We start from the raw sequence: 24,822 nt of genomic DNA, 5'->3' as shown, positions 1-24,822 counted from the left end.
GATGTTTGCAAAGTATTAAGCTCTATCAACATTTTTTCTAATTTAACTTAACAGTGCTCAATATTTTAAAGCTTATTTGTATATAGAACTCAAAAATTTTAAGAGCCCTGAAGCAGCGTCATGACGTCATCGCGTACTGGTGGGAGGGTCTTTAGTTTTTTTTGTCAACGTTAGCTCAGGAGGCCATGTTGGATTTGCTGAATGCGAGCATGCGACGTTTGAAATTGAAAGTCGAGCATTTTATTTTTCTGCAATGCGTTGTGATTTCGTCCCGCTTCAAGATGCCCCAACCTCGATTTTTTTTTCCATCAGCCTCATCGCTGATGTTTTCCTCAGTGGCGCCGTCTTGTCTTCAGCCCTGATTTAATTTGGTAAGTATCGTTCACTGTTTTATTTTGAATGAAATGCTTTAAAAATGCTCTTATTACTTAAATATGTGGTTTACTGTTGTTTAATAAACATACGTGGGTTACGACCGTTCTAGAGCTTAATGGGACAAATGTACATTAGTTCGTCATGATATAGACGTATGGCGAGCCAAACCCAAAATGCATTTCTGCCTGTAAGTTATGACAGTGATGAGTTTTTTTCAGAGGTAAATGATCTGTTATTCTGTAATCACACTAAACGTGATCTGCGTGTGAAATTCGCGTTGGAGGCTTCTGTTTGTGGCTAAAGTTTGCTGCTGGACATTTGTCCAAAAATGTCACTCAAACGTCAAAGCCTCTAACGGTTGTGTGGGAGGAGCTACCGCCAACAGTTTTAAGCCTGGTTGCTACATGGAAGCATAGACCTAGATTCCTTTTTTTGCAACAAGGTTAGAGAATTAATAAAAGAAGTTGATGCTTTGGACATGTCACCTGTGAGTAAATGGGAATGGTTTAAGTTTAAAATTAGAAGTCTTGCAATTGAATTTAGTAAAAGTGCTTTAAAATTGAAACGTCTAAAACAACAAAATATTTTAAGAAATATTAATGACCTATGTAAAAGGATGGATTTGTCGACAGAGGAATTATTAGAATTAAGTAAATTACAAAGCGAATTAGACATTTTGTATATTGAAAAAGCTAAAGGTGCATTTGTAAGATCCCGAGCTCGCTGGATTGAAGAGGGAGAAAAAAATACCACATATTTTTTTAATCTTGAAAAACAAAGGCAATTAAAAAAGCAAATTAACAAATTATCAGTAAATAATTTGGTTTATGAAGACCAAGGGGAGATTAACAAAGAAATACACACATTTTACTCCAATTTATATAAGTCCTATCATTCCGAAGCTGACTGTGAAATTTTATTCGAAAGCATTGAAGGATTGAACCAAAACATTGATTTAGAATTTAAACATTTTATGGAAAACGATTTAGACATTGAGGAAATGGATGCTGCTGTACTAAAGATGTCCTCTGGGAAATCTCCTGGATGGTTTAACAGCAGAATTTTTTAAATTCTTTTGGTCTGATATTAGACGTTTGTTACATGAAGCTTTTCTGGAATGTATCTCAGCAGGGAGCCTTTCTAACACAATGAGACAGGGGTTAATCACTTTAATCCCCAAACCTAACAAAAACACTTTATATTTGGATAATTGGAGACCAATTACTTTGTTATGCAATGACTATAAAATTTTAGCTCATGTTTTTGCAGAGCGTCTAAACAGAGGACTGAAGGATGTAGTGGATGAGTGTCAGTCAGCATTTATTAAAGGAAGAAATATTCATAATCACATTAGGTTGGTGGTAGATTTGTTGGATTATTGTGACTTTGTTGACCCAGATAGTTTGATATTATTTCTAGATTTTTATAAAGCATTTGACACATTGGAACATTCTTTTTTAATTAAAGCCCTGAAATCTTTAGGATTTGGTGATAAATTTTGTAATATTATAAAATGTTTTATAATGATATTTATAGTTCAGTTTCCTTAAATCCAGGAATTACTCCCCGATTTGTAATTAAAAGGGGTATCCGACAAGGTTGCCCCATCTCACCCAAACTGTTTATATTAGCTACTCAGTTATTAACCATTCTCATAAAACATAGTCATGATATTCAAGGTATTTCTATTTTTGAAAAGCAATACAAAATTAGTCAGTTTGCAGACGATACTGCTTTACTTCTAAAAAACGATGCAGAGGTTGTTAAAGCTCTAAGCAGGATTCAGTTATTTTCCAAAGCATCAGGATTGAAGTTAAATATTTCCAAATGTGAAATTCTCCCCATTCACTCATGTCAGCACCAAGATATTGAAGCCATTAGGGTTGTTCATGAAGTGAAATATCTGGGTGTATTATTGTCTAAAAACACAATAAGGAGGGAAGAAGTCAGCATTACAAACCGATTGTTTGATATAAAGAAAAGTTTGAGTCGTTGGTTGACAAGAGATTGAGCTATCTTTGGGAGAAATCTGTTAACCAAAGCAGAATGCGTCTCTAAGATTATTTATCCCTGCTATTCTTTATACATATCCCCTCCAAACATCAAGAAAGTTAACTCTATTATTTTTCAATTCATATGGAAAAACAAAACGCATTATATCAAACGTTCCCAACTGGTCAAAAGTTATGATAATGGTGGCATCAATGCTCTAGATTTTGAAGCTATGGTCGGTACTTTCAGAATTAATTTTTTAAAAGCTCTTCTGGTTGATAGTAACTCCATGTGGTTTCATATTCCAAGATCCATATTTAAACATTTAGGAGGCATAGACTTCCTTTTGAAATGTGATTTTGAAGTAAACAAGATTCCAATCATTTTGTCCAACTTCCATAAACAGGTTCTTCAGTTTTGGAAAATGATATTTAATCACAATTTTCCCCCTCATGGATCAACATTATGGAATAACAGAACAGTATTAGTTGCTAGGAAATCTATATTCAAACAGGATTGGTTTGACAGGAACATTCTTTTTGTTACAGATTCAACTGACAGTGAAGGTAATTTATTGACTTTTTCTTCGTTTATAGATAAATACAGTCTCACCTGCAGCCTTAAAGAATTTAAAAAAGTATGTCGAGCTATTCCTGCTGCTTTGATTCATTTAATAAAGAACACTGTTTTTACTCCTCATAGAACAATTATCTCATTACCAAAATTACAAATAAATGGATGTAATTTCTTAGATTTTAAACTAAATAACAATCTTTTGAACAACTGTTTAAAAGATAAAATTTATCATGTCCATAATCGAGCCTCTTTTAGATCATTCTCTTATTCCAACAGCCAATCTCTGTTAGTTAAAGCACACTCAAAGTACATTAAATGGCCTGTTCTGCCCAAAATAAAAGAAACTCATTTCAAAATAATAAATAAATATTATCCTGTCTCCGATTTTCTTCAAAGCAGATTTAAATTTGATGTGGAATCTTGCATTTTTTGTAACTCCAATGAGGAAACGCTGGAACATTTGTTTTTTTCATGCGATTACTCCAAGGAGTTCTGGACTCAAATAAGGAATTGGATTAATTTAAAACTGAACATTCCCCCTTTTGGTATTTCTGATGTCCTGCTGTTTATGGAAAATATTGATGATTCTTTCTCAAATATCATTAATATCATCTTACTTTTAGGAAAATACCACATCCACTGTTGCAAGTGGAGAGGTTCCAAGCCCTCCTTCCCAGGTTTTATAAACGATTTTAAATTATATTATTCCTCACTGAAAAGATTACAATCCTCAGTAGGTGTTAAAAAAATATCTAAACAAATTTCCTTGTGGCTTTTATTCTAGTTTCCGTCCTGTGTTATCATTTGGCTCCTGTTATTTTTTATTTTATTTTTTGTAAGTGTTTTTAACACTATATGTTTATGACTGAGAGTATTTTCTACCCCCTTAGTGTTTTTGTATTTTGTGGTGTGTTCATCCTCTGCGGGAGTTTGTATTTTTGTCTTTGAAAAGTTCAATAAAAAAAAAAAAAAAAAAAGCATAGACCTTTTCCGCATTTTTCGACCGGAAATACATCAATGACGTGTAAAACAACTTCCTGTTGGCATATCGGCACATATGAAGAATGGCAGAGTCGAAGAGTTGCAGTTTCTGTTGTGTTCCAGGCTGTTCGTCTTCCAACCAAAAACAGCCCGGCCTCTCATTTCATTATTTTCCTGTGGATCCAAACCTGAAACCCAAATGGATCCAGGCGATCCGAAGAGAGGAAGGGCATAGTTTAACGTAAACACAGGTAGCACCCTCTGCTGCCGGCACTTCGCTCCGGATGTGGTGCGGCTGCGTCGTTCGTCGCCTGAAGAGTGGGGTCGTCCCGAGTATTTTCCCTTGGAAAAACTTTACTGCTCCTTTGAGAAGGTAGTCAGTATATAACAGAACCTCAAACGTCAGGCTATGCAGCTATGCTGTGAAGATAGCGACATGGTGGCTAAGCTAAGGCAGTAAATGGATCAGGACTACGTGACACACCCACCCGCAGGTAAGGTTGTTCATAATGTGTTTAGTTAACGTTAGTCAACTATGTGTACCGTTATTGGATAAATGCATTTCTACCTGAACAAATGAATGTTTATAATAAAAGCTGTTCATGCTCTCACCTATTTTAATTACATGTATTTAATTAATTTTGGGTATTTTGTCATTAACAAAAATAAATGAAATGTATTTGTAATTAAATACTTAACATACTTTTCAAAACATGATTACTGTGTTGTGTTGAAAGGTAGAATAAATATGTTTAGACTGATTTTTAATTTCTTTATCTTTCCAGGTGCTCTGGATGAGGCTTTGGATTACATCCATGACTTAGAAGCCAAGTTCCTTTTCTGGAGCCAGGAGACGATGTCATGGCGGACAAAGAGTTCCTCATTGAAGACCTCCTTACTGACAATGGATCTAAGATCATGATTCCACCTTTTAAGCTTTCAGCTCTATCAGCAAGGAGGAAACAGAACAAACCACAGCCATTACCTGCCTCAGAATTATGGTGGAAAGAGTGATCAGTAGGATAAAGTCCTTTCACATCGGGGACTCTCCCGTGCCGCTCACACTGATGGGCAGTGTGAATCAGATCTGGTTTAACTGCTGTGTTTTGGCAAATTGTCAAGGACTTTTTTGTGTTGAAGAGTGAATTAATGTTTGGTATGTAAATAATGTATAATGTGCAAATAGTATGGAAAAATTTAGTGTTTCCACATATTCTTAAAATCTAATTAAAAATAATTGTTATTCGTAATATTTTTCTGTTGAAATGTGACTTTGACTGAACAAAAAAATTAGATGAACAAATAAAACAATTTTGGTCAAAGTTGTGCTCCATTTAATTTTTTGGTATGCGTAACAACAACTGATTAATCACAACACAAATAACATCAAACATTTACAATAAAAAATAACATTACAGATCAACAGTAAGACAGAAGGCTAATTTAAGGTATGCATTCATGCATTTGCTATAATATATATCCAAGTTCTCTTTCATTCCATCTCAGAAACCCCATCCAACACAGCCATGAGAGGTTGGGGCTGCACCTGGCATAATCTGCTTCCAGATGCCATCATAGATGGATCTGGCTGTGGTCCTACACAAGAGAAACACAACACACAAAAGTTAGACATAAGTGCATAACTACATTTAAATTTAATTAATTATATCTGCTGCAACCATAATTTGGTTAGTCATAACATCAAAAATAAAACTTAACTTGCTCTCACAAAGCAACAAAAAGTTAAATTAATCACCTGTATATGCCTTGTACAGTGTGGAGCTCAGACCGTCCCTGCCAACTGTTTTGGGCCTTTGCACCACCAGCTCACTAACCGGCTCAGGATGGATTCCCTTATAAGTAAAAGGCAGAAAGCAATTACAGTCTGTAGTCACTACTGGGGGTGTTTTTATAATAATTTACAGTTGTTATGGATACACATCTGTTTTTAAATCATAATGATAATTTGATCACAAACCCATCTGTATTCTTGGTCTGTGCCATCTTTGCAAGCCACTTGTGCAGGCCAGGGGGGGGGGGTTGGAGCAGCCTGCAGACCCAGCGTTGAATAATGTGCGCTCTGGAACAGGATGGCAAAAGGATGTCATTGCAGAATCCTTTATCAGCCGCACAACTGCAGGAGAAAGCTTTCAGGTTGGCACTTTCTGCATCCAGTGATATCAAGACACAATAAATTAAATAGGTTACAATTAAGTCATAGTTATGTTGCTACATCAATGTTCATAATAACATTAAACTATAACTGTCAGTAGGGTGACCAGATTTGAGTTAGTAAAAAAGAGGAGTGAAGTGAGTTTGTGAGATATTTCATCGAGAGTAATTGGTGTGCAGAGCTGCGTACATAAAAGCAAATATTGCATTTCATCTATGTTCAATGTTATTTTATTATATAAGTATCAAAAAAGAGGACATGTCCAGGAAAAAAGGGAGGTCTGGTCACCCTACTTTCAGAAAAATAATACTAATAGTAAGTGGTGAAAGTGCCGCAACTGCAGCAAAAAGAATGAACACGCATACGGGCAACTTAATATTTCTTATTTACAGCTTCACCAAATTTTGGGTTGTTATGTTAATCTCATACCTTTTCACTTAAACATACACACAACATATTCACTGCGATGTGTTACACCTTATATTACAAATAACACCAGGATTTACAGTTGACGTAAACAAACACACAGAGTTACCGGTGATGCGGCTATGGCTAAGCTAGCTGAAGCTTACCTTGGTAATGGTGGATAAACTCTTCGTGGACGAATTTATATCCCTTGTCCAATTTGTTTCCTTTAGTGGACGAATGCATCTTCACACTCTTCATCACATCGGCGCAGATGAACTTCAGAACACAACTCAGGCTCTTCGAAAACACTCTAGGCTCTGCCATTCTCCGCCAGCGAAGCACAAACCGGAACTAAGTTTACACGTTGCTGACGTGTTTCCGGTTTTTGCGAAAAAGGTCTATTGGGTTGTGAATGCAGCTTTAAGCTTTTATAAATCACTGATCTCCATTATAAAAAAGTTTTTGTAAAAATAAATAAATCAACGTGTTCGTGTTGTGTTCAGGTACCGAACTACAGAGTGTTCAGTGTTTCACCTCCAGGTAGACGCCAAGGCCAGCGAGGTAACTTGTCTCCTGATCAGTTATTTGCCTAGAGCTATTTAAAAAAAAAAAAATGCATTAATTTGTGTAGTGCAATAAATGTTTTTTGATCAGAATATAATTGAAACATTTTTTTAACATTGAAAAATCTCATTTGGACTTTTTCAGATACTGAACTTCAGAGAGTTCACCAGAAAGTCACCATTTCACCAGAAAAGAGCTGTCAGTGGGTGAGTTTTATACTTATTTAATATATTCATCCTGAACTGTTACCATTATTAGATTTATACGGCAGCATGGAAACATTTATGGCCATTTTAACCAGCCAAAGGTCCAAATAGAGTTGAAATTATTTACAATTTAACTAAACATATTTAGATTGTAGGCTGAAGGTGGCACAATGGAATAGAGGTGCAAGTTGTGTTCTGTTACTTTGGCACTATGCAGTACTACATATAATACTGCAGTACTACATAGCCAATATTCCAAAGTGTTTCCACTGCCATGTATATGGAGACACTTTGGAATATTATCCTGTCTCTATGACAATATATTACAATAATACAATAATGTTGCATTAGCACCATTCCATCATTTGAAACCATGAAATCTCATCTGTCAAGATCTGAAATGGATTTATGTAGAGTAGATGCAGTCAGAGGAAATTGTGCAGTTTTTACATGTTTGTGCAACTTAAAGCTACCTTTTTCTGAGACTAAGTCCACCAAAACAGACAGGAACTGGCCAGCTTGGTTAGGATTTATGACCTCCAGGTGAATTTCTAATGTGCATAATTCAAAAACGGATAACAAATCATTTGTAAACAGCTGTAAGAAGCCATGGTGTAACTTGCCTTAAAAATGACTTTGGGTCTTTGACCTGAAGTGGATCATGCCATAAACACTCCATGGTCCTCTTACTAGAAATAGCCATCTAGAAAAGGTATCATTTTATTATTTCTTAAAGTTCCTTAAGTAAATATTGGAAGTGTTTGCTCTGCATTTGCTTCAATGGTAATGGATATTTCTTTTTATTCTTTTAGGACCAGCATGATGTGAACATGAGACGGGCACTTGTCCTCCTTGCACTTCCTGTTTATCTGCATGAAGATGCCTCCAACTTCTTCAAGACCTGTACTGTAAGTGTACACAACTCCCTGTCAATGCTTTTCTCTAATCCTTTAATATTGATTGAGATTTTATTGAGTGACATTATAAATAGGCAATTGTTTGTAGTTTGTAAACTGCGTGATATTTTTAAATGGTTTTAAAAATTAGACGGAAGATGAAAGGCGAACATCAGGGACTCCTGATTGGAGGGAGCGGGAACCTTTTCGTTTACCTTTTCTGCTCCTGATCCATCATTATTTGAATAAAGAAAAATGAAGCTTTAGTCTTAAGTTATTTTATAAATGTCCTCCATTTTCAGAAAAATGCTAAAGAACTTTTTAAAAACACAATTTAAATTGGAGTTGGTCCTTAAAGCATCACAGCCAGTTGATTAAAAGCTAACAGAATGTTAGCATGAAAAGATTCACATTGACAGGTGGCAGGAATGTCAGTTTTGGACATTAGTGTGATGAATATCTTTGAGGGTCTGAACTCATCTGTGTTTTTGTTTTGTATTTTCCAGAATACCAGACCTCACAGACACTGCTGTGGGTATCTTCTCAGTTGTCGTGGTGACGCTCCTGATGCTGCCGTCAGTGGTCCCACAGATCTGGCTGACTAATCTCTTCTACTCTTCGGGTACATCTATGCTCTGGACCTACAGAACCCCAAAAAACTCGCCTTCATATTTATTCAGAATGCTGTCTTCAGCCTTGAGGACGGCAAACCACTGAAAGGACATTTATTGACGCTGAAGAATGTTTCGTTGAGTGAGTCTTCCAGAATGGACTATTTGTTGGTTTAAGTGTTATGCAACTGTTTTTGTTGTGATCATTTGCTTTTTCTGCCGTACAATACAAAACCAACACTTTTTGTCAATAAGTTGTGTGGCACCCTTATAATGCAGTTTTATTTCACTGATTGTTTCTTCATCCTCTTGATTTTTGTGATTCTTTTTTTAAAAGAGCAATTAAAAATAGTGTATTAAGCAAACACTATTGTGTGGCTTTCATGTTTGTTGGTTTTCATCAATGTTCGCTTTTAAAATGTTGTAATGGGGCAGTATCAATACATCTGTTTAGAATACATTTCAAGTCCATACATTTTAAGGTGAAGAATTTTAAATATTTTCAATGCTACACATTAAATGAGTTAAAAAATTTATAAAACATTTGAGTGAATTTTACATATTTTATGAGTTGAGTAATATTATAAAAAATATAGTTAGTTGAAGTGTTTTTTTTAGTTGGAAAATATTAAAAACTTTGAGTAAATAATCTCTCTTTTATAAGTTGAGGAATCTTAATATTTTTAATATGAAATAATACAAATTTAAGCCAACTGACAATATAAATTTTAATTAATGTTAACTTAAAAGTTTTAATAATATAACTTAAAAACTATTGCGTAATCTGTTACACAATAATTTTTAAGTTCAGTCAACTCATTAGGGTTTACAGCGATGCATTGGACTGGAATAATGGACTATAATAATCTCCCATTAGTGGGAACAATCACCTAAACACTGACCACTTCTTGGTTTCAATAGTACAATTCCCATCAGCCCTTGTCCTCAAACCAGAATGTTCCCAAGCTGCTTCCGTTTATTACTCACCTGTCTCTCATCTGCAATCACACAACCTCTATATCACTTGTCAAACTTAAGGCCCGCGAGCCAAATACAATACTTGGTGTGTATTCATATCTAAGGGGAATTGGAGTAGAAATATCGGATTGGGCAACTGTACATTAGGACTTAAACACTGTCAATATAACCTAACCTGACAGAATAAAATTTAAAAGGATTTATGCTAGAGTAACAAGCAAACATGTTTTCTGTGCAACTGTGTCACTTTAACAAGTTATAATAAATAAATGAGTTATTTAACATTAAGGAATAATTACGTTTATTTTTCATTATATTTAGTTACCTTTGAGGAGAACCACTATGCTGATGTGGCCCTCGGTGAAAATGAGTTGGACACCCCTGCTATATATACAGAAAACTAGCTCACATTACAAAAAGTTGTGGCACATATTTACCTTTATACTTGTAACTTCTGTTAATTTCAATTCTTAACAACCCAAAATCAATTTAACAAATTATACAGCATCACGTATTTGAGCCCTGCCCTGTCATGGATTTGATTTTGTTCTAGTACAAAGAAAATGCGAATATACTTCAATGTCTTTAGTAGTAGTATATTAGTAGTTGTTGTTGTCATTCATTGTAGTAGCAGTAGTAGTAGCAGCAATGGGACAACGTTTTTACATTATTTACACAAATATATCAATTTGTTTACAAAAAAAACGTTTTCAAAAATCATATTTCAACCAGTTAACGGGCCAACACTGACACCCAGAGACGTCCGTAGGAAAATTAAAGGAAAATTTACAACTTCATATCCCTAAGACCATTGCGTTTCTCCCATAATGCCTTGCTTTTTTTTCTTGTTCTCGTTTCTGTCTCTCGCGAGTTTATCTCTTTTTTCCACCGCCGTTGATCGACTGCTCAACATGGCTTCTGACGGACCGCCGGGCACGGACCCGAATGATTTAGGTAGTGTAATCGCAGCATTAAACACATGGAGCGTCCCAGAGCTTCAGGGGAAGCTGGTGGAGCTAGGAGCTCCAACAATGGGTAAGAAAAGCTCCCATATAGTGCAAAAATCAAAGCGCGTTGTTTTGAAGCTAGCTTACGGCTAGCATTAGCTTGGAGCACATAGTCGTTGAACCTCCGTCATAAAGCGCTCCAACAACAGGCCCGCAGAATGGTTTGACTCCGTTTAGTATTTTCATATGCATATTTTAAAAGCCGTTTTTGTCTAATATTTTACAGTTGGAATACCAAACGTAACAATTGATTGCTTTTGATGATTTCTTACAAAAACTAGCTAAGTTTTTGCTGATGATGATGATCGACAGTTCCATTGTTGTGAACTGCTTAGGATTTGCTAATAATGTGATCAATAATTGGTATTTTACGTCATATGGTACTCTGATTACGTTAATAAATAACTCCAAACCGATGAATTATTATTAAAATAAAATACAATGGTCGTGCTTCTCTTAATTTAGGCTCTAGAGAGGAACTCATTGACAGACTGAAGGGCTACATGATGCAGGTAAGCTCATCCTCGAAATCAACATCACACCCACACAAATGCAACTTCCCATTCTTAATTCATTTTTTTTCTTGTTGATTTTAAAAACTATTATTCAAATGGATAATAATAAAATGTTTTTGAGGGTTTTATACCAATAGTTTGGGTAATCTCTCTTGTAGCCCTTCACATTGAGCCATTAAAACGGTGTGGAACGTTTTTTAAATTTTACGATGTCTATCTGGATTTATGTATGTTTAATTTTGTAAAATGTTTTAGTATGCTGTATAGGGATAATAGTTCAATTGCAAAAATCTCAAGTTAATATGGCAACAAACAACTAAGGGAAATCATTTCATTAGTAGCCTAACAAAGAATAATTGGTTGGCTAATGAAGGCTATTGAGTGGACTTAGTTTTGACTGTTTTTAACTTATCTGCATTGTTCAACTTCTGAATTTATAAATCAGACTGTAGACATGTGATGTTTAGCTAATTTTTAATGTGTCAGGTGGAAAAGCAAAAATAAATGGCCCAAAATAAAAATAAAAAAGATTAATTTCATATCAGTCAGCCTCCTATCTATTGCTCTTTTCACAATATTTTCATTTCTTTTTTTCAGGTGCCGAGCATTCCTCCCATGCCCCCGATGCCCATGCCACCTATGCCCCCAGGGATGGGAATGATCCCAGCAATGAACATGATACCCCCTGGAGCTCCTCCCTCTGGCATGCACATGACAATGGATCATCCAAACATGCCACCTCCTGGTCTCACACAGGACGATCAGCTTAAAATGGTTCAGCAGAGAGCTGCCATTGTGTTACAACAGGAAGAAAGGGCCAAGCATCAGGTGGGATGGCAGAACTGGCCAACTGCTGCATTTGACACATTAATCGCTAATATTGTAGTACTCGGCAAAACAAAATTACTGGACTGTATTTAAACATTGTAAGTTTTACAAAGTAAATTAGGTAAAAACAACGATCATAGATACAATTTTTCAATGTATTTGGGTAAAGCCAACATTTTTTACTAGAGACCTTTAACAGAAAACACCTAAACAGTCACATTTGCTAAACATTGGCCTTTTTTTGTTTGGCTAAAACAGGGGGACGAAAATGAACTTCTGGAGCAGCAGCAACGGGTAAGGAATTGCAAACAACACATTTTGTTCAGCTGTCAATTAAAATAAGGAAGACATTTATTTTCTTTGTTTCTTATTGTGATTTTATATTGCTTGCATCTCTCATTCATTTCTTCCTTAGGCTGCCGTGCTGCTGGAACAAGAACGACATCATGAAATGGCAAAGATGCAGCCAGCTGTCTCTGCAGTAAGAGGTTTGTGGAATATCCTAAAACCTTTTACAAGTGATTCCATTCAAGATCAATGTCACAAAATGTTTGTCAAGGGAAGACGTCTCTGCTTCCTACAGTGTTGCAAGCTGACGTTAAACCAGCATTTAATAGTATATTTTTACATTATCAATCACAAATTTGTTTTTTTCACAAAACCAAAGTTTCAGTTTTGGATCCTCACGGGCCTTTACCTCCTGGTGTCACCTTGTTGCCATCTCATAAACAAAAGGTGCCACCCCCTCCAGGAGAAGATAACAGAGACGTACGTTTTTCCTGCACTTCTCTAATTTTTGTTTTAGACATAGGTTAACACTAATTCTGGTGTGATTTAAGCAAAGTTAGATTCTTTTGAAGTTTTTTTAAACTCTTTGAACTTTTTTGATTAAAATGCGACAACCTGCTGGTTTAGTGTTAAACTGCAATTCCTTTCTTCCTGCAGATCTGGCAGAATGAAGAGATTAGTGTTGGCGGGCCCAAGATCCCACAGGCTCTGGAGAAGATCCTTCAGCTGAAGGAGATCAGGCAGGAGCAGCTTGTCGATCCAGCAGGTTAGACTTACAAAATAAAATATCTCCAGATTCTTTACATTCACTGTTACTGTCGTAAGGTATGGCCCCTAAAACATTTTTATTTTAGGGTATAGCATGGATATGTGTTTTTTGGTTATTTAATTTAAAGTCTGATTTTTTTTTTTTTTTTGCTTTATTTTTTTCAACAGAACCTGATCTGCCTTAAGTGTGATTTTTTTTATTACTGATTATAAAACCAAAACAAAAAAGCATAGTTAAAACTTTAATCAAGATGGTTGAAGCTTGTCAGCAACTAGGAAGCACGTTTGGAGAAAGAATCACTGTTTTTACTTCCCTTTGCTTTGTTTTAGATGATGTTGAAGATATGGATGCAACAAATTCTTCTGCAGCAGTAATGTCTGAAGACGACGAAGATGGCCAGATGTCCAAAAAAGATGTAAGGGGGATCAAATTCAACAACTTTGGATGCCAATTTTCTTCGTTTTTGTATAGTGTTTAAAGTATATTTAGAATTGTGTTTGACAGAGGGTTTTAAAATTGAATGTTTTTTTTTTTTTTTTTTTTTTTTTAGAAAAATTGCAAGCGCAGGAACAGAAAAAAGAAGAGCAAGAAGAAGCGAGCGCAAGAGAAGAAGGAACAGGCTGAGCAGCAAATAAAGGAGAGCAGCACCAAGCAAAAGGACAAGGAGAAGGAGACAGAGGTGGAGATTGAGTACATCACAGAGGACCTGGAGATTTACGACCCCAACTATATCTTCTTCAAAAAGATTTTTGAGGCATTTAAGGTAGCTTAAGCATATTGTACACAGACAGAAGCTATGTTGGTGCTTTGCTTTGCATCTTTATTTTTTTTGTTTTAAAGTTAACTGATGATGTGAAAAAAGAGAAGGACAAAGAGCCAGAGAAAACTGAAAAGCTGGAACCAGTGGGTATGATGCGGAAGAAGGGGTTTGAGCTGGAGAGGAAGGACAGCGATGATAGCGATGAGGTATGCATCATTTCCTTTGGAAACTCAACTCGGAGATGAAAAACATTTCAAGATCAACACAAAATGTTTTGGGTGTACAGGAAGCCAAACAAGATGTTCCTAAACTGTCCAAAAAGAAGCTGCGGCGGATGAACCGGCTCACTGTAGCTGAACTCAAACAGGTACTGACCAATGTGGCTCTGTTGTCCCACAGAAGTGTTGTTCTTTACAATAATCTTTCTTTTCTTGACATTTTCCAGCTGGTGGCTCGTCCAGATGTTGTGGAGATGCACGATGTGACTGCACAGGAGCCCAAGCTGCTGGTTCACCTAAAGGCCACCAGGAACACAGTTCCTGTGCCTCGCCACTGGTGCTTCAAGAGGAAGTATCTGCAGGGCAAGAGAGGGATTGAGAAGCCTCCGTTTGAGCTGCCAGAGTTCATCCGGAGGACGGGAATCCAAGAGATGAGGGAGGCTCTGCAGGAGAAGGTACAGATGTAAATGTTAACATCTTTGGGAAGAGATTCTTGTGCTTTTTTTTTAAATGTATATAAATTATAATACTTTGCGATAATCTGTTTCTAGGAGGACGCTAAAACAATGAAGACCAAAATGAGGGAGAAGGTTCGTCCTAAAATGGGAAAGATTGACATCGACTACCAGAAGCTGCATGATGCTTTCTTCAAGTGGCAGATCAAACCTAAACTCACCATCCATGGTGACCTTTACTATGAGGTGCAGGATTCCCCTCACTTTCATTCATGTGTTTAATCTGGAGGAGTGCTTGCTTTTGGTTGGTTTACTCTGTGTCTGTTGTGTTGCTCTTCTGCAGGGCAAGGAGTTTGAAACTCGTCTGAAGGAGAAGAAGCCAGGAGACTTGTCTGATGAGCTGCGGATTGCTCTGGGAATGCCAGTAGGACCTGTAAGCTCCAATGACACTCAGTCAGATAACAGAATATTTGTTGTTTAAGCAGCATTAGAAAATCTGAAAATTGTCTGCAGACATGCAGCACAAGAATCCATGATGTTGGTTCAACCTGTCGTCATGAAACCAGAGCAGAAAGGGGTATCTGTCCAGTATTTTCTAGACCCTAAAGTGGAAACCAGTTCCTGAACAGGATACTTTTCTGATCCTGAATTTTAAAAAAAAAACTTTTGCCTGGGATTTCCTAATCAGATTTTTTTTGCAACAGATTTGGCAAATGAACGAATTTATGAAATAGATCCAGATTGTCCCTGATTTTTATTTTGATCAACTTTTTTAAATCATTTATCACTGCAACAGAGCACTTCTGTAGAATTAATTAAACATTCATGCAAAAATAGGACAAACTATTAACTAGAAAAAATAGCGTATCAACAATAAAATGTCGTGATCCATTAATAATATGCAGACTTGTACTATAGTATCTTTAGGAATAATAAGCTTGAAATATATAGCGCTGATCAAAATAAGATCTTAGGTCAGTGAATCCATCCAGTTCACTGCCATAAGTGAGTGCAATCTGTGGATCCTGTAAAGAGTTTTATTGATGACAAGTCCAGAAACAAATAGATTTACTTCAAACATTTTTGAACAGTATGTAGTAGTACATATGGAGCCCACAGACATTCAAAACTCTCATGTGTCACAGAGAAACATTAACAGCTCTGTTTTCTCTCAGCTGCTTGTTGTTATGCCTCCCACACTGAGCTTCTGGGAAAAAAAAAATCATCTATTTTCCTGGAAATGTTGTTTTTCAAATTGAAGATGTCACTCATGGAGCCTCCGTACTGGAAATGAATACAAGCCTCATTTGGCTGCATGCCCTAAAGCTCAGTTATTTTGTTGTTTTGAGTGAGATTTTTGTAACTGATTGGGGTCTCGTTTAGCAAAATGATGAACTTTTTTTTTTTTTTTTTTTTAGTATTTTGCCTTTTTACTGTCATTGTGGTTGTAAATACAGACTACTGGCTGATTTTCTTGCCTTTGAAAATTTGTCAAATTGTTTCCTGAAAGCTTATTAAGTCCATTGTAGCTGCAGGCAGAGGTGATCTCATTCAAACTGTCCTGTCAGCCTAAGGAGGAGACCCAGGTCATTCAAGGACATTGGAAATGCATTACTCACCAACATAAAGTATTTATTTATACTGACCATGCACTGCAGTTCCAATCATGTTGGTGTACTGTTTGTGGCTGGTGAAATATTTGAAGTCAAGGAGTACCCATACAGTTGTGTACATGTGTCCCACATCCTGCTTTTAGAAAGTGTTTCTAATATTTTGCCTTCATTCTCTTTTACGGTGCAAACAAAGGAGGATCTTTGAACATAATTTTGGGTCAAACCAAGGATTATGGAAAGAACTCTTCAACTAGAGCAGAAAATACCCTATATACTTTTTGAGTAAATGTTAAAAGGCATTTTGTATACTATATCAGTGGCAAAAAAGTCCATTCAGCAAAGCTGAACACCTTTGAAAGGTCAGAGTTCAATTCTGTTCCTGGATCTGAAATTTCCTCTTCTTTGCCAGAATGCCCACAAGGTGCCTCCTCCCTGGTTGATCGCCATGCAGAGGTACGGTCCCCCTCCATCCTACCCGAATCTCAAAATCCCAGGACTCAACTCGCCCATCCCAGAGGTAGAACGCTTTCTGCAGATTTAAAGAAAAGAATCTCTGCATATTTAACTATTTGGAGTTTTATTTTATTGGGCAATATTACTGCTTTGTAGTTTGAATCTGGGTTGCTTCTTTTTCTGTGCCTGTCAGAACTGTACCTTTGGTTATCATGCGGGTGGTTGGGGGAAGCCGCCCGTTGACGAAATGGGAAAGCCCCTCTATGGTGATGTGTTTGGAACCAACTCTGCAGACTTCCAGGTAAGAACTTTAACAAAGCTGTGTGGTTTTGTTTTATTTAGGACATTTTTAAAGAAATGATTAAGAGAACAGAGGTTTATAGAAAAAGAAAGCATTAAATGATTCAAATATATTTTATTCTTACATGTAAAATTGTCTAAAAAGCCCACTCAGATATAGCACTACTTGATCAATAGAAAACATAAACTGATGTTCAATTCAACAGTTGCTGCAACTTTCGCCATAGAAAAACATGGGGTATGCTTTTCTGCAATCTTAACTTCTATATACTTTATGCCATTAAAAAAAATCAAACATGTATCTGTTATTTTTGTAGACCTTTTAACTGTCTTTAAATAATTTTTCAAATATTTTATTGTTTTTAAAACGATTGAAGTAGTTTAAATTCCAAATATAATGGAAGTCGATGGGGAGTCTGCTTTTACTTCACTGTTTTTGAAATGTATCTCCTACAATTTTTTACCTACAGACGCCATTTAAACTTTATACAGGTATTACTTTTCTTTTGAATACTTCAAATAGTTTTTGAACTACAGCTTTTTTAAATTATACGAGTCTTGACCCCTCATCAGATTTTAACACTAGTATATACTGCGGAATGTTCGCAGACCTAGAGTGGGTGACATCATCGCTTTTTATTATGATATTTCAGCTATATGATGGCTTTTCTGGCCAATTTGACATATACTTATGTTTTTCCAGTTATTCTAGCATTTAGCTGAAGTTCTGGCATTATGCTAGCTGTTTTGGCTAAGTTTTAAGCTAATTTGGCACTAAACTGTACTTCTAGGATTATGCTAGCACATTTCGCTAAATTGACATATATTGAGCTTTTTCAAGGATATTTTAGCATTCAACTAATGTTTAAGCAATAAGCTTACTGTTTTGGCTACAAAAGAATCTACTGGGATTTTTTAAAATTAATTTAGACTATAGCTGATATTTTATATTTTTCCTTTTTTCTGCTAATTTGTTATTAAACCATTATGTTTATACGATTCTAGCTCATGGCTAATTTGACATCTACTGAAGTTTTTAAAGCTTAGTAGGTATTAAGGTAATATTTTGCAATATGCCAGGTGTTTTAGATAAATTGGCATCTACTAAGGTTTTTCAAGCTATTTTAGCTAATTTTTTAGCAATATGCTAGTTGCCTTGACTAATTTGGCATCTATTGAGGTTTTTAAACTAATCTGGCATTTAGCTACAATTATACCTAATTTCTTAAGATAAATTTATATCTCTGAACAACTGTTTAGATACATCTTTGCAATTCTTCCTTTAGTAAGTTTTGGAGTTTTTAGATTTGTGTCCTGCCATTTATGGACAATATTGCTCTCTTCAAGTTTTTCTGCCATGTATGTCTTTTCTGCAATTAAACAAATGTGTTCCATTTCAATTGTAAGGCTATTTGCAGGTTTACACTTATAGCTCCAAAAACGTCTGCAAACTTTATATAAAAAACTTCAGCAAATTATTCAACCTTTTTCCTTTCAATAAACATCAGCTTCTACAACTAAAAGTTTTGCAATCAAGCAAAAGCAACTATCAAGCAATTACACAATCAAACATGTTTCTGCAGGAAATGCAACTTTTCTAGTTGTAAAACACATTGATTTTTCTTTGTTTTCATCCTGTTGGTTGACTATTTATAGGCAGTTGAGTTGTTATTGAGATGGTGATCCGATTCACAGGTCAAACCACAATTCTTAGTATTCACTATATTTTTTCTGAATGGTGGATACATGTTTGAAAACTAAAATACGTATTTAATCAGCATTGTTTATACATTTTATTTAGAGCAACAGATCAGAATAAAAAAACATGACAAATAAATAGACAGATTTTTAAAGAAAGAAATGTTATTTGTCACTTTTAACAATGTCACACTCAAAAGTTTTTCTGTCAACTTCCTAGTTAACTTCAGCAGTAAACAAAACAAACATCATTGTTGCTTTGAATCATTTAACAATAAATCCTGAAAATGTTCTCCACAGTTTTTCCATCCTCAAACTTTAGCTGACTACAGTTCCAGTAGATAAACGACAAGATAATAAATTAAGACGCGGCAGGACCTCAAAAAATATTTAACAACCAGAAAACTCAGTCTTTTAATCTTAACGGAAAACCGTGATTCCAACAGACATGTTTCGTAAACAGACATCGTTAGTAGAAATACAATAAAACTCCAACACGTTTTGCAGATGCGTTCATTTACGACTTCTCCACAATGCTAGCGTATGATGTAACATAATTGGTCACCAGATTTTTGTAATATTCTTAAATATTCATTTTGTGTTTTATTTAAATTGGCAATTAAATTCAAAACAAAATCCGTTTTTAGATGAAATGTGAAATTAATTAAAAAATTAAAATAAATGAATCTATGCATATTCAGTAAACTGAACTTCATTCTCTTTTTATTTCATCTACAAAAAACACTTGATAAGTTAACTTTGGAAATGAAACCTTTCACCAACACTTTGAAGATTTATTTACTTCCAGTTACAGTAGCGCATTCGGTTTGTTTAGTTTATGAACTGAAAATCCTCTGTTATTCTGCCCTTTACAGTGTAAAATGTTTTTTTTACCACACTCTACTATATTTGGAAAGATTGCAAATCAGCGATCTTGAACATTAAAAAAATATTTGTACTTGATTTTTCTGGAATAGTTTGTGAATTTCCAAATAACACTTGTTACAGCCCTTGTTTACTGGACTAATGTTTGTGTCCAGGCTAAGGCTGAGGAAGAAGAGGTAGACCATACCCCATGGGGAGAGTTGGAGCCTTCAGATGAGGAATCTTCAGAGGAAGAAGAGGAGGAGGAGAGCGATGAAGAGAAGCCAGATGAAACTGGATTCTTCACACCAGCAGACAGGTCCTTGATGAGAAAACTAAAATGTTCAGCTAAACTTAAAGATTTTCTCCTTTTCTATCCATTTGTTTGAGGATCGGTGGCAGAAGGGCTCAAAATAGAAAAGCTTATTCTTGTATTTCTTTGTTGTGAGAGATGTCAAGTAAAAATTAAACATCTGAATGCTTTTTTAGGGCCTTTTGATGTTCAAATCCTCTATTCTCAACAAGAGGACCAGTTGAAAAACATTTAGTCACTGTCCTAATTTAACGAATATTAACATAACCTAAAAACATTGTTTTCAGGCCAAGTTTATCACTGAAGACTGTTTATTTTTCATTTTGGGATGTTGATTCACACATGGGATGAAACCTTGCTATAAAGAAAGCCTTCAACTGAACTGACGCCTTGTTATGTATTGCAGTGGACTCATCACTCCTGGAGGCTTCTCGTCTGTACCAGCCGGCATGGAGACTCCAGAGCTGATTGAGCTGAGGAAGAAGAAGATCGAGGAGGCCATGGATGGGTATGTGGGGTTTCTGCTGTCACAAACATGCTGCTGCTGCCTTCAATTCTTTCAGTGCTGAAGGCCACTTCCAGTTACTATATTAGCTCTTAAAGCCTGCTCAGTGCTGGTTTTGTACAAAAACAGAGTCCCCAGCAGTTCAACAATAATCTAGGGTTAGGTTTGCAAAATATGATAAATACGGTATTATCTTCAAACTGCTTCTGTTAATATTTTTTGTCAGAATTCAAATAGTTTTGTTAGAGCTCTTGTTAAGGACTATGAATACATTTGTGGGGGGTACATGATGTGACAAATCAGTTTCCCACGGTACACCAGTCTAAGGAGGTTGGGAGCCACTCCGTTACACAAGTGAATCCTCTTCTAAATATGTCAACGGCCATGGCAGTGTGGCTGCGTCTCGCCCCCGAAAACAAGCCACGTTCTAACTATTGCAAAGATGGATGTGCAAATTGTGCATTTACAAGGAAAATGTTTAGCCGATCTGCACCGCAGACTCATCCTGGAAGGGGCTGTTCCTCACTTTAATACATCATAATGTGAGGACCCACTTGTTTTCATGGATTAGGTGGGGCCGGTGCCCAGAGAGCAGTTTTACAGGAACGGTCCGAGATGCATGAATGTATCAAAATATAGTTTTTTTTTTTTATTGTATTGTTCGTGAAGAAGTCTTCATTTTTAATCAATTTAAATGTTGTACCAAACATTTTTTCTAAATGTTTTTAATTAATTTTACATTTTATCTCAATTAGCCTTTTGTTTCCTTGTATTTCACTTAAAGCAATGACCAGATTTCCTTAGATCTCAGATTGCTGGCTCATTTAAGAACATAGAATTATCCATTTTGATAATTTCATTGTTGGAAAATGCAGGAATACTTTTATTTGCTCAAAATGAACTCTTCTGATTTTTTTTTTTCTTCACAACCCCCCCCCCCCCCCCCCCCCCCCCCCCCCCCACTTAAGGAAAGCAATCAGTACAAACGCCGGTGCCTTGTGCAAAGAATTCGGCTACAGTTGGCGGGTTTTTAGCTATGTATTTTTTGGTCACTGCAGTTTTGTTCGCCTCGAAGAGACTGGCATTTTTGGATGTCTTCGTTTCAGGTGTTGGAATAGGTTTGTGGTGCTGCTGCCTTTGACTGCAATGGGCTTTAGCCAAATGTTGCAGCGTGGGGTCTCTTCTTCTACGTCTGTGGCAGTAAACCCATACCAATTCCAAACAGATGATTTTATTCCTTTCTTGGGAAAAAACTTCCCACTCTCACCGGTAGCCATGCTGTCGCTTGCTGTTTCATCTGTGCTATGATGTTGTTTGTCGTTTGCCATACTGCGAAAAAAGTGGCGAATTGCATTCTCTAGTCTAAATGTAAATAACATCTTTCCAGTTTTGCTTTATTATTTATCTTGTCCCCTCCCTCTCTTTGTCTCTCTCTCTATGTGTGTGTGTGAAGTTAGATATTTCCTTTGTTTTCAGTTAAGTTTTCATCATCCTCAGTGTTAAAAAGACATTTTTGCTCCTTAATCACATACTCTAGTCGTTTGAAATAAATTCAGGTTAAGTGACGTGACTGCAGTACGGGCATAAAATTCCAGTTGCACGTGATGTCACCAGCAGGTGTCACATTCTGCAGCGACTGGGGCGAAGATGATGAGCGCTAGTGCCTTGGCAGAAATTTGAAGATGCATTAAAGTATTGCTCACATCCATTGCCATGTTTTTGAATGACTTATCACGTGACTTGGTTTGTGTTTATTTGCATAATTAGGATTTAATAGAAACGATGTAATTGTGAAATTGTGTATTTCTACATTTCTGTCATTTTTTTGCATATGTGTAATGGAAAGGCAGCTATTGAAATATGTCACTGTGAGTATAAACACTTTCAAATGTTTTTGATTTTCTAGGAATGAGACTCCTCAGCTTTTTACGGTTCTCCCAGAGAGAAGAACTGGGCCTGTCGGTGCAGCCATGATGGCCTCCACTCACATCTACGACATGTCCACGGTAAGACCGCATGTGTTTGTGACTATGTGTTTTCACAATGTTCTTGTGGCATTCCTCTTATGATGTAGGACATACATAAGAAGAAATAAGCATTACAAATGAGTATTACTTTATTTTTGACGATCTGTGGCATAGACAATACACTGGGTGGGCCAAAAGCCCCCTGCTCCGAGCTCCCAGCAACAGGAAGGGGAAAGCGGGGACGGGGTTGCTTGCACCAATGGTCCCGCCCACAACTCGGTGGCGAATTTTTAATGAACTCCTGCCAATCTACTTTAATTATGCCCTAGCAAACAACACAGGCTTATTTATTTTGGCTAAAAACTGCATAATCATAATTGAAAGACCACAGGGAACACTTTTTATGGATCAAAAGATGATCTAACAAACTCCATCATAATAATGTTTATTCTTCCCCTTTTCTGCTGCTTACAGGCCATGGTAAGCCGAAAGACAGGTGGAGGACAGGAGTCGCAGGGCGTGGAGGTGGCCCTGGCTCCTGAGGAGTTGGAGCTTGACCCAATGGCCATGACGCAGAAGTATGAGGAGCATGTTAGAGAACAGCAGGCCCAGGTGGAGAAGGAGGACTTCAGCGACATGGTGGCTGAGCACGCTGCTAAACAGAAGGTACGGATCTGATTATATTTCAGATGGAAATGTAGAGTAATAAACATTCAGCTTTTGATTCTCCATAAAAAGAGTGGACAGAAATTATTGGAGTCTTGTTCAACTTAATAATCCTCTAATTCAAATTTGGATGATTTGATGTTGTAGGCTTCATTGGCTCTTCATAAAAACATTAGTAAAGCTCATTAGCTTACATATTTGGACCATTTTGGTGCAAACATGCAATCCTGCATTAAAGAAAACATAAAGGCTTTCCCTGGAGTTGTAATCTGAAAATGAATTCACTTTCACTTCCGTCTTTTTTGTTTCCAAACAGCAAAAAAAGAGGAAGGCCCAGCCACAGGACACACGAGGAGGTGCCAAGAAATACAAAGAGTTCAAGTTCTAGAGAAAAACCAAAATAAATTGCAAGAAGTATGGCTGCAGCAGGAAGAGGAAGAGACCTGCCCCAAATTCACTTTGAGAGGATCTAGACTTCAAAACCAATCATATCCTAGACCAGTAACTTCAGGTCCTTTTCCTTTTTTTATGTTTCAACAATGTTGTCTCTGCATCTCATGTACTGTATGCGTCATGAGTGCTAACTGTATTTCCTCTGTTAAACTTGGCTATGTTCCACCATGTTTTATTTTCATTTTTTTGTAAATAAAATTGATAAACTCATTTTTGCTCCTTTGCCTCCATGTTTTTTAATTAACCTCATGCACATTTACTTTGTTGACATTCACATACTACTAGGTAATATTCCAAATCTGAGTGGGGTGATCCGCGTGCAGCACACTGACAGATGACACAGACTGCAGCTGTCTGCCTGATATTTGTCAAATGTCTTTGCTAAAACTCTGGAAAAGCTCCTGGAGTTGACCCCCCTCACTGCTGCCTGTCGATAACATTCAAGAGCGCCGCAGTCTGGGAAGGACAGTGACCTACATAGCTGCTGCAGCCGCTTCATGCTACATTGGTCACTGGTAAATATTCATTTGCAGAGGGAAAAGTTTGCATCCTCACCTTTTAATGTGCAAAGAAAGAAACTGCATTACCTTTTCTACCAGGACTGCAGCAGCTCAACATGACAGCTGCAGAGATAAGACCAATGTTTGTGGTTTTTATGCTGACACTGTATACGGGTATCTAAAAATGTTCATTCGCTCCTGTTTGTTTCCATAAACCAAGAACTAAACATGTAAAGTGGTTTGGTCTGGAGGAAAGAATTCAGTCCAAATAACTTGTTGTAGTGCCATTTGATAACTTTGCAGATATCAGGGCGCTGTTTATAAAGGAACTGGGGATTATGCTGCCATTAATCATTCTAATCTGGTTGTCAGTTGTGAGCACTTAAAATTGGTGAGAAAAGTCGTATATAAATATGATTAAAAGATGTATAGACAGATATCCATTAAGTGCCCCAAAATGGACAATTATATTTTATCTCTTTGACAAAAAAATTCAATTCCCCTTTGTGTCATTAAGTGTCATGAAAAGTAATAATCTGTTAATAAACATGTAACTGTAGCTAATCTAAGGTAAGAACATCAAACTTGCATATTTTGCTTATTGCCATGAAAAATAACGAGGATTAATTAAAATAAAAACTCCATATTGAATTTGTGTGATGTTGCTGTGAGCCCTGATCATAGCTGTGATAATCTGCTGGATTGATGGCAGGCAGTCACGTGTGGCGTCTGTGCAATTGTCATTAGGTCACCATCTTTTTCATAGTCAGATTCTGAGCCCTTTAATCAGAGCCCCGGTTCCCTAACTGAGGGAAACACTGCAAACACTTCACCTATTCCAAGTTTCAACAGCAGGCAGCCACAACCTGGGAGAAGCAGATTTGGAGTCA

General features: G+C 36.6%; 1 protein-coding gene and 1 long non-coding RNA gene across 2 annotated transcripts; both read left to right on the top strand.

Moving 5' to 3' along the window:
• Positions 1-224: 224 nt before the first annotated feature.
• Positions 225-7,103, top strand: LOC111946327. Its single transcript, XR_002872006.1, has 2 exons — positions 225-371; positions 7,009-7,103. It is a non-coding gene; the product is annotated as an uncharacterized LOC111946327 (long non-coding RNA).
• Positions 7,104-10,591: 3,488 nt separating this feature from the next.
• sf3b2 (splicing factor 3b subunit 2) lies at positions 10,592-23,642 on the top strand. Its single transcript, XM_004079869.2, has 21 exons — positions 10,592-10,795; positions 11,233-11,279; positions 11,880-12,110; positions 12,369-12,404; positions 12,526-12,598; positions 12,778-12,878; positions 13,056-13,164; positions 13,497-13,582; positions 13,718-13,930; positions 14,008-14,133; positions 14,214-14,294; positions 14,373-14,600; positions 14,697-14,846; positions 14,944-15,033; positions 16,623-16,730; positions 16,860-16,967; positions 19,705-19,847; positions 20,248-20,349; positions 22,253-22,352; positions 22,788-22,979; positions 23,296-23,642. The coding sequence occupies exons 1-21, from the start codon at positions 10,672-10,674 to the stop codon at positions 23,365-23,367; spliced, it is 2,520 nt and encodes an 839-aa protein (XP_004079917.1). The 5' UTR covers positions 10,592-10,671; the 3' UTR covers positions 23,368-23,642.
• The last annotated feature ends 1,180 nt before the right edge of the window (positions 23,643-24,822 follow it).

The sequence above is a fragment of the Oryzias latipes genome, chromosome 18 (assembly GCF_002234675.1).
Source record: "Oryzias latipes chromosome 18, ASM223467v1".
Taxonomy (NCBI): domain Eukaryota; kingdom Metazoa; phylum Chordata; class Actinopteri; order Beloniformes; family Adrianichthyidae; genus Oryzias; species Oryzias latipes.
This window is presented reverse-complemented; position numbering and strand designations above follow the sequence as displayed.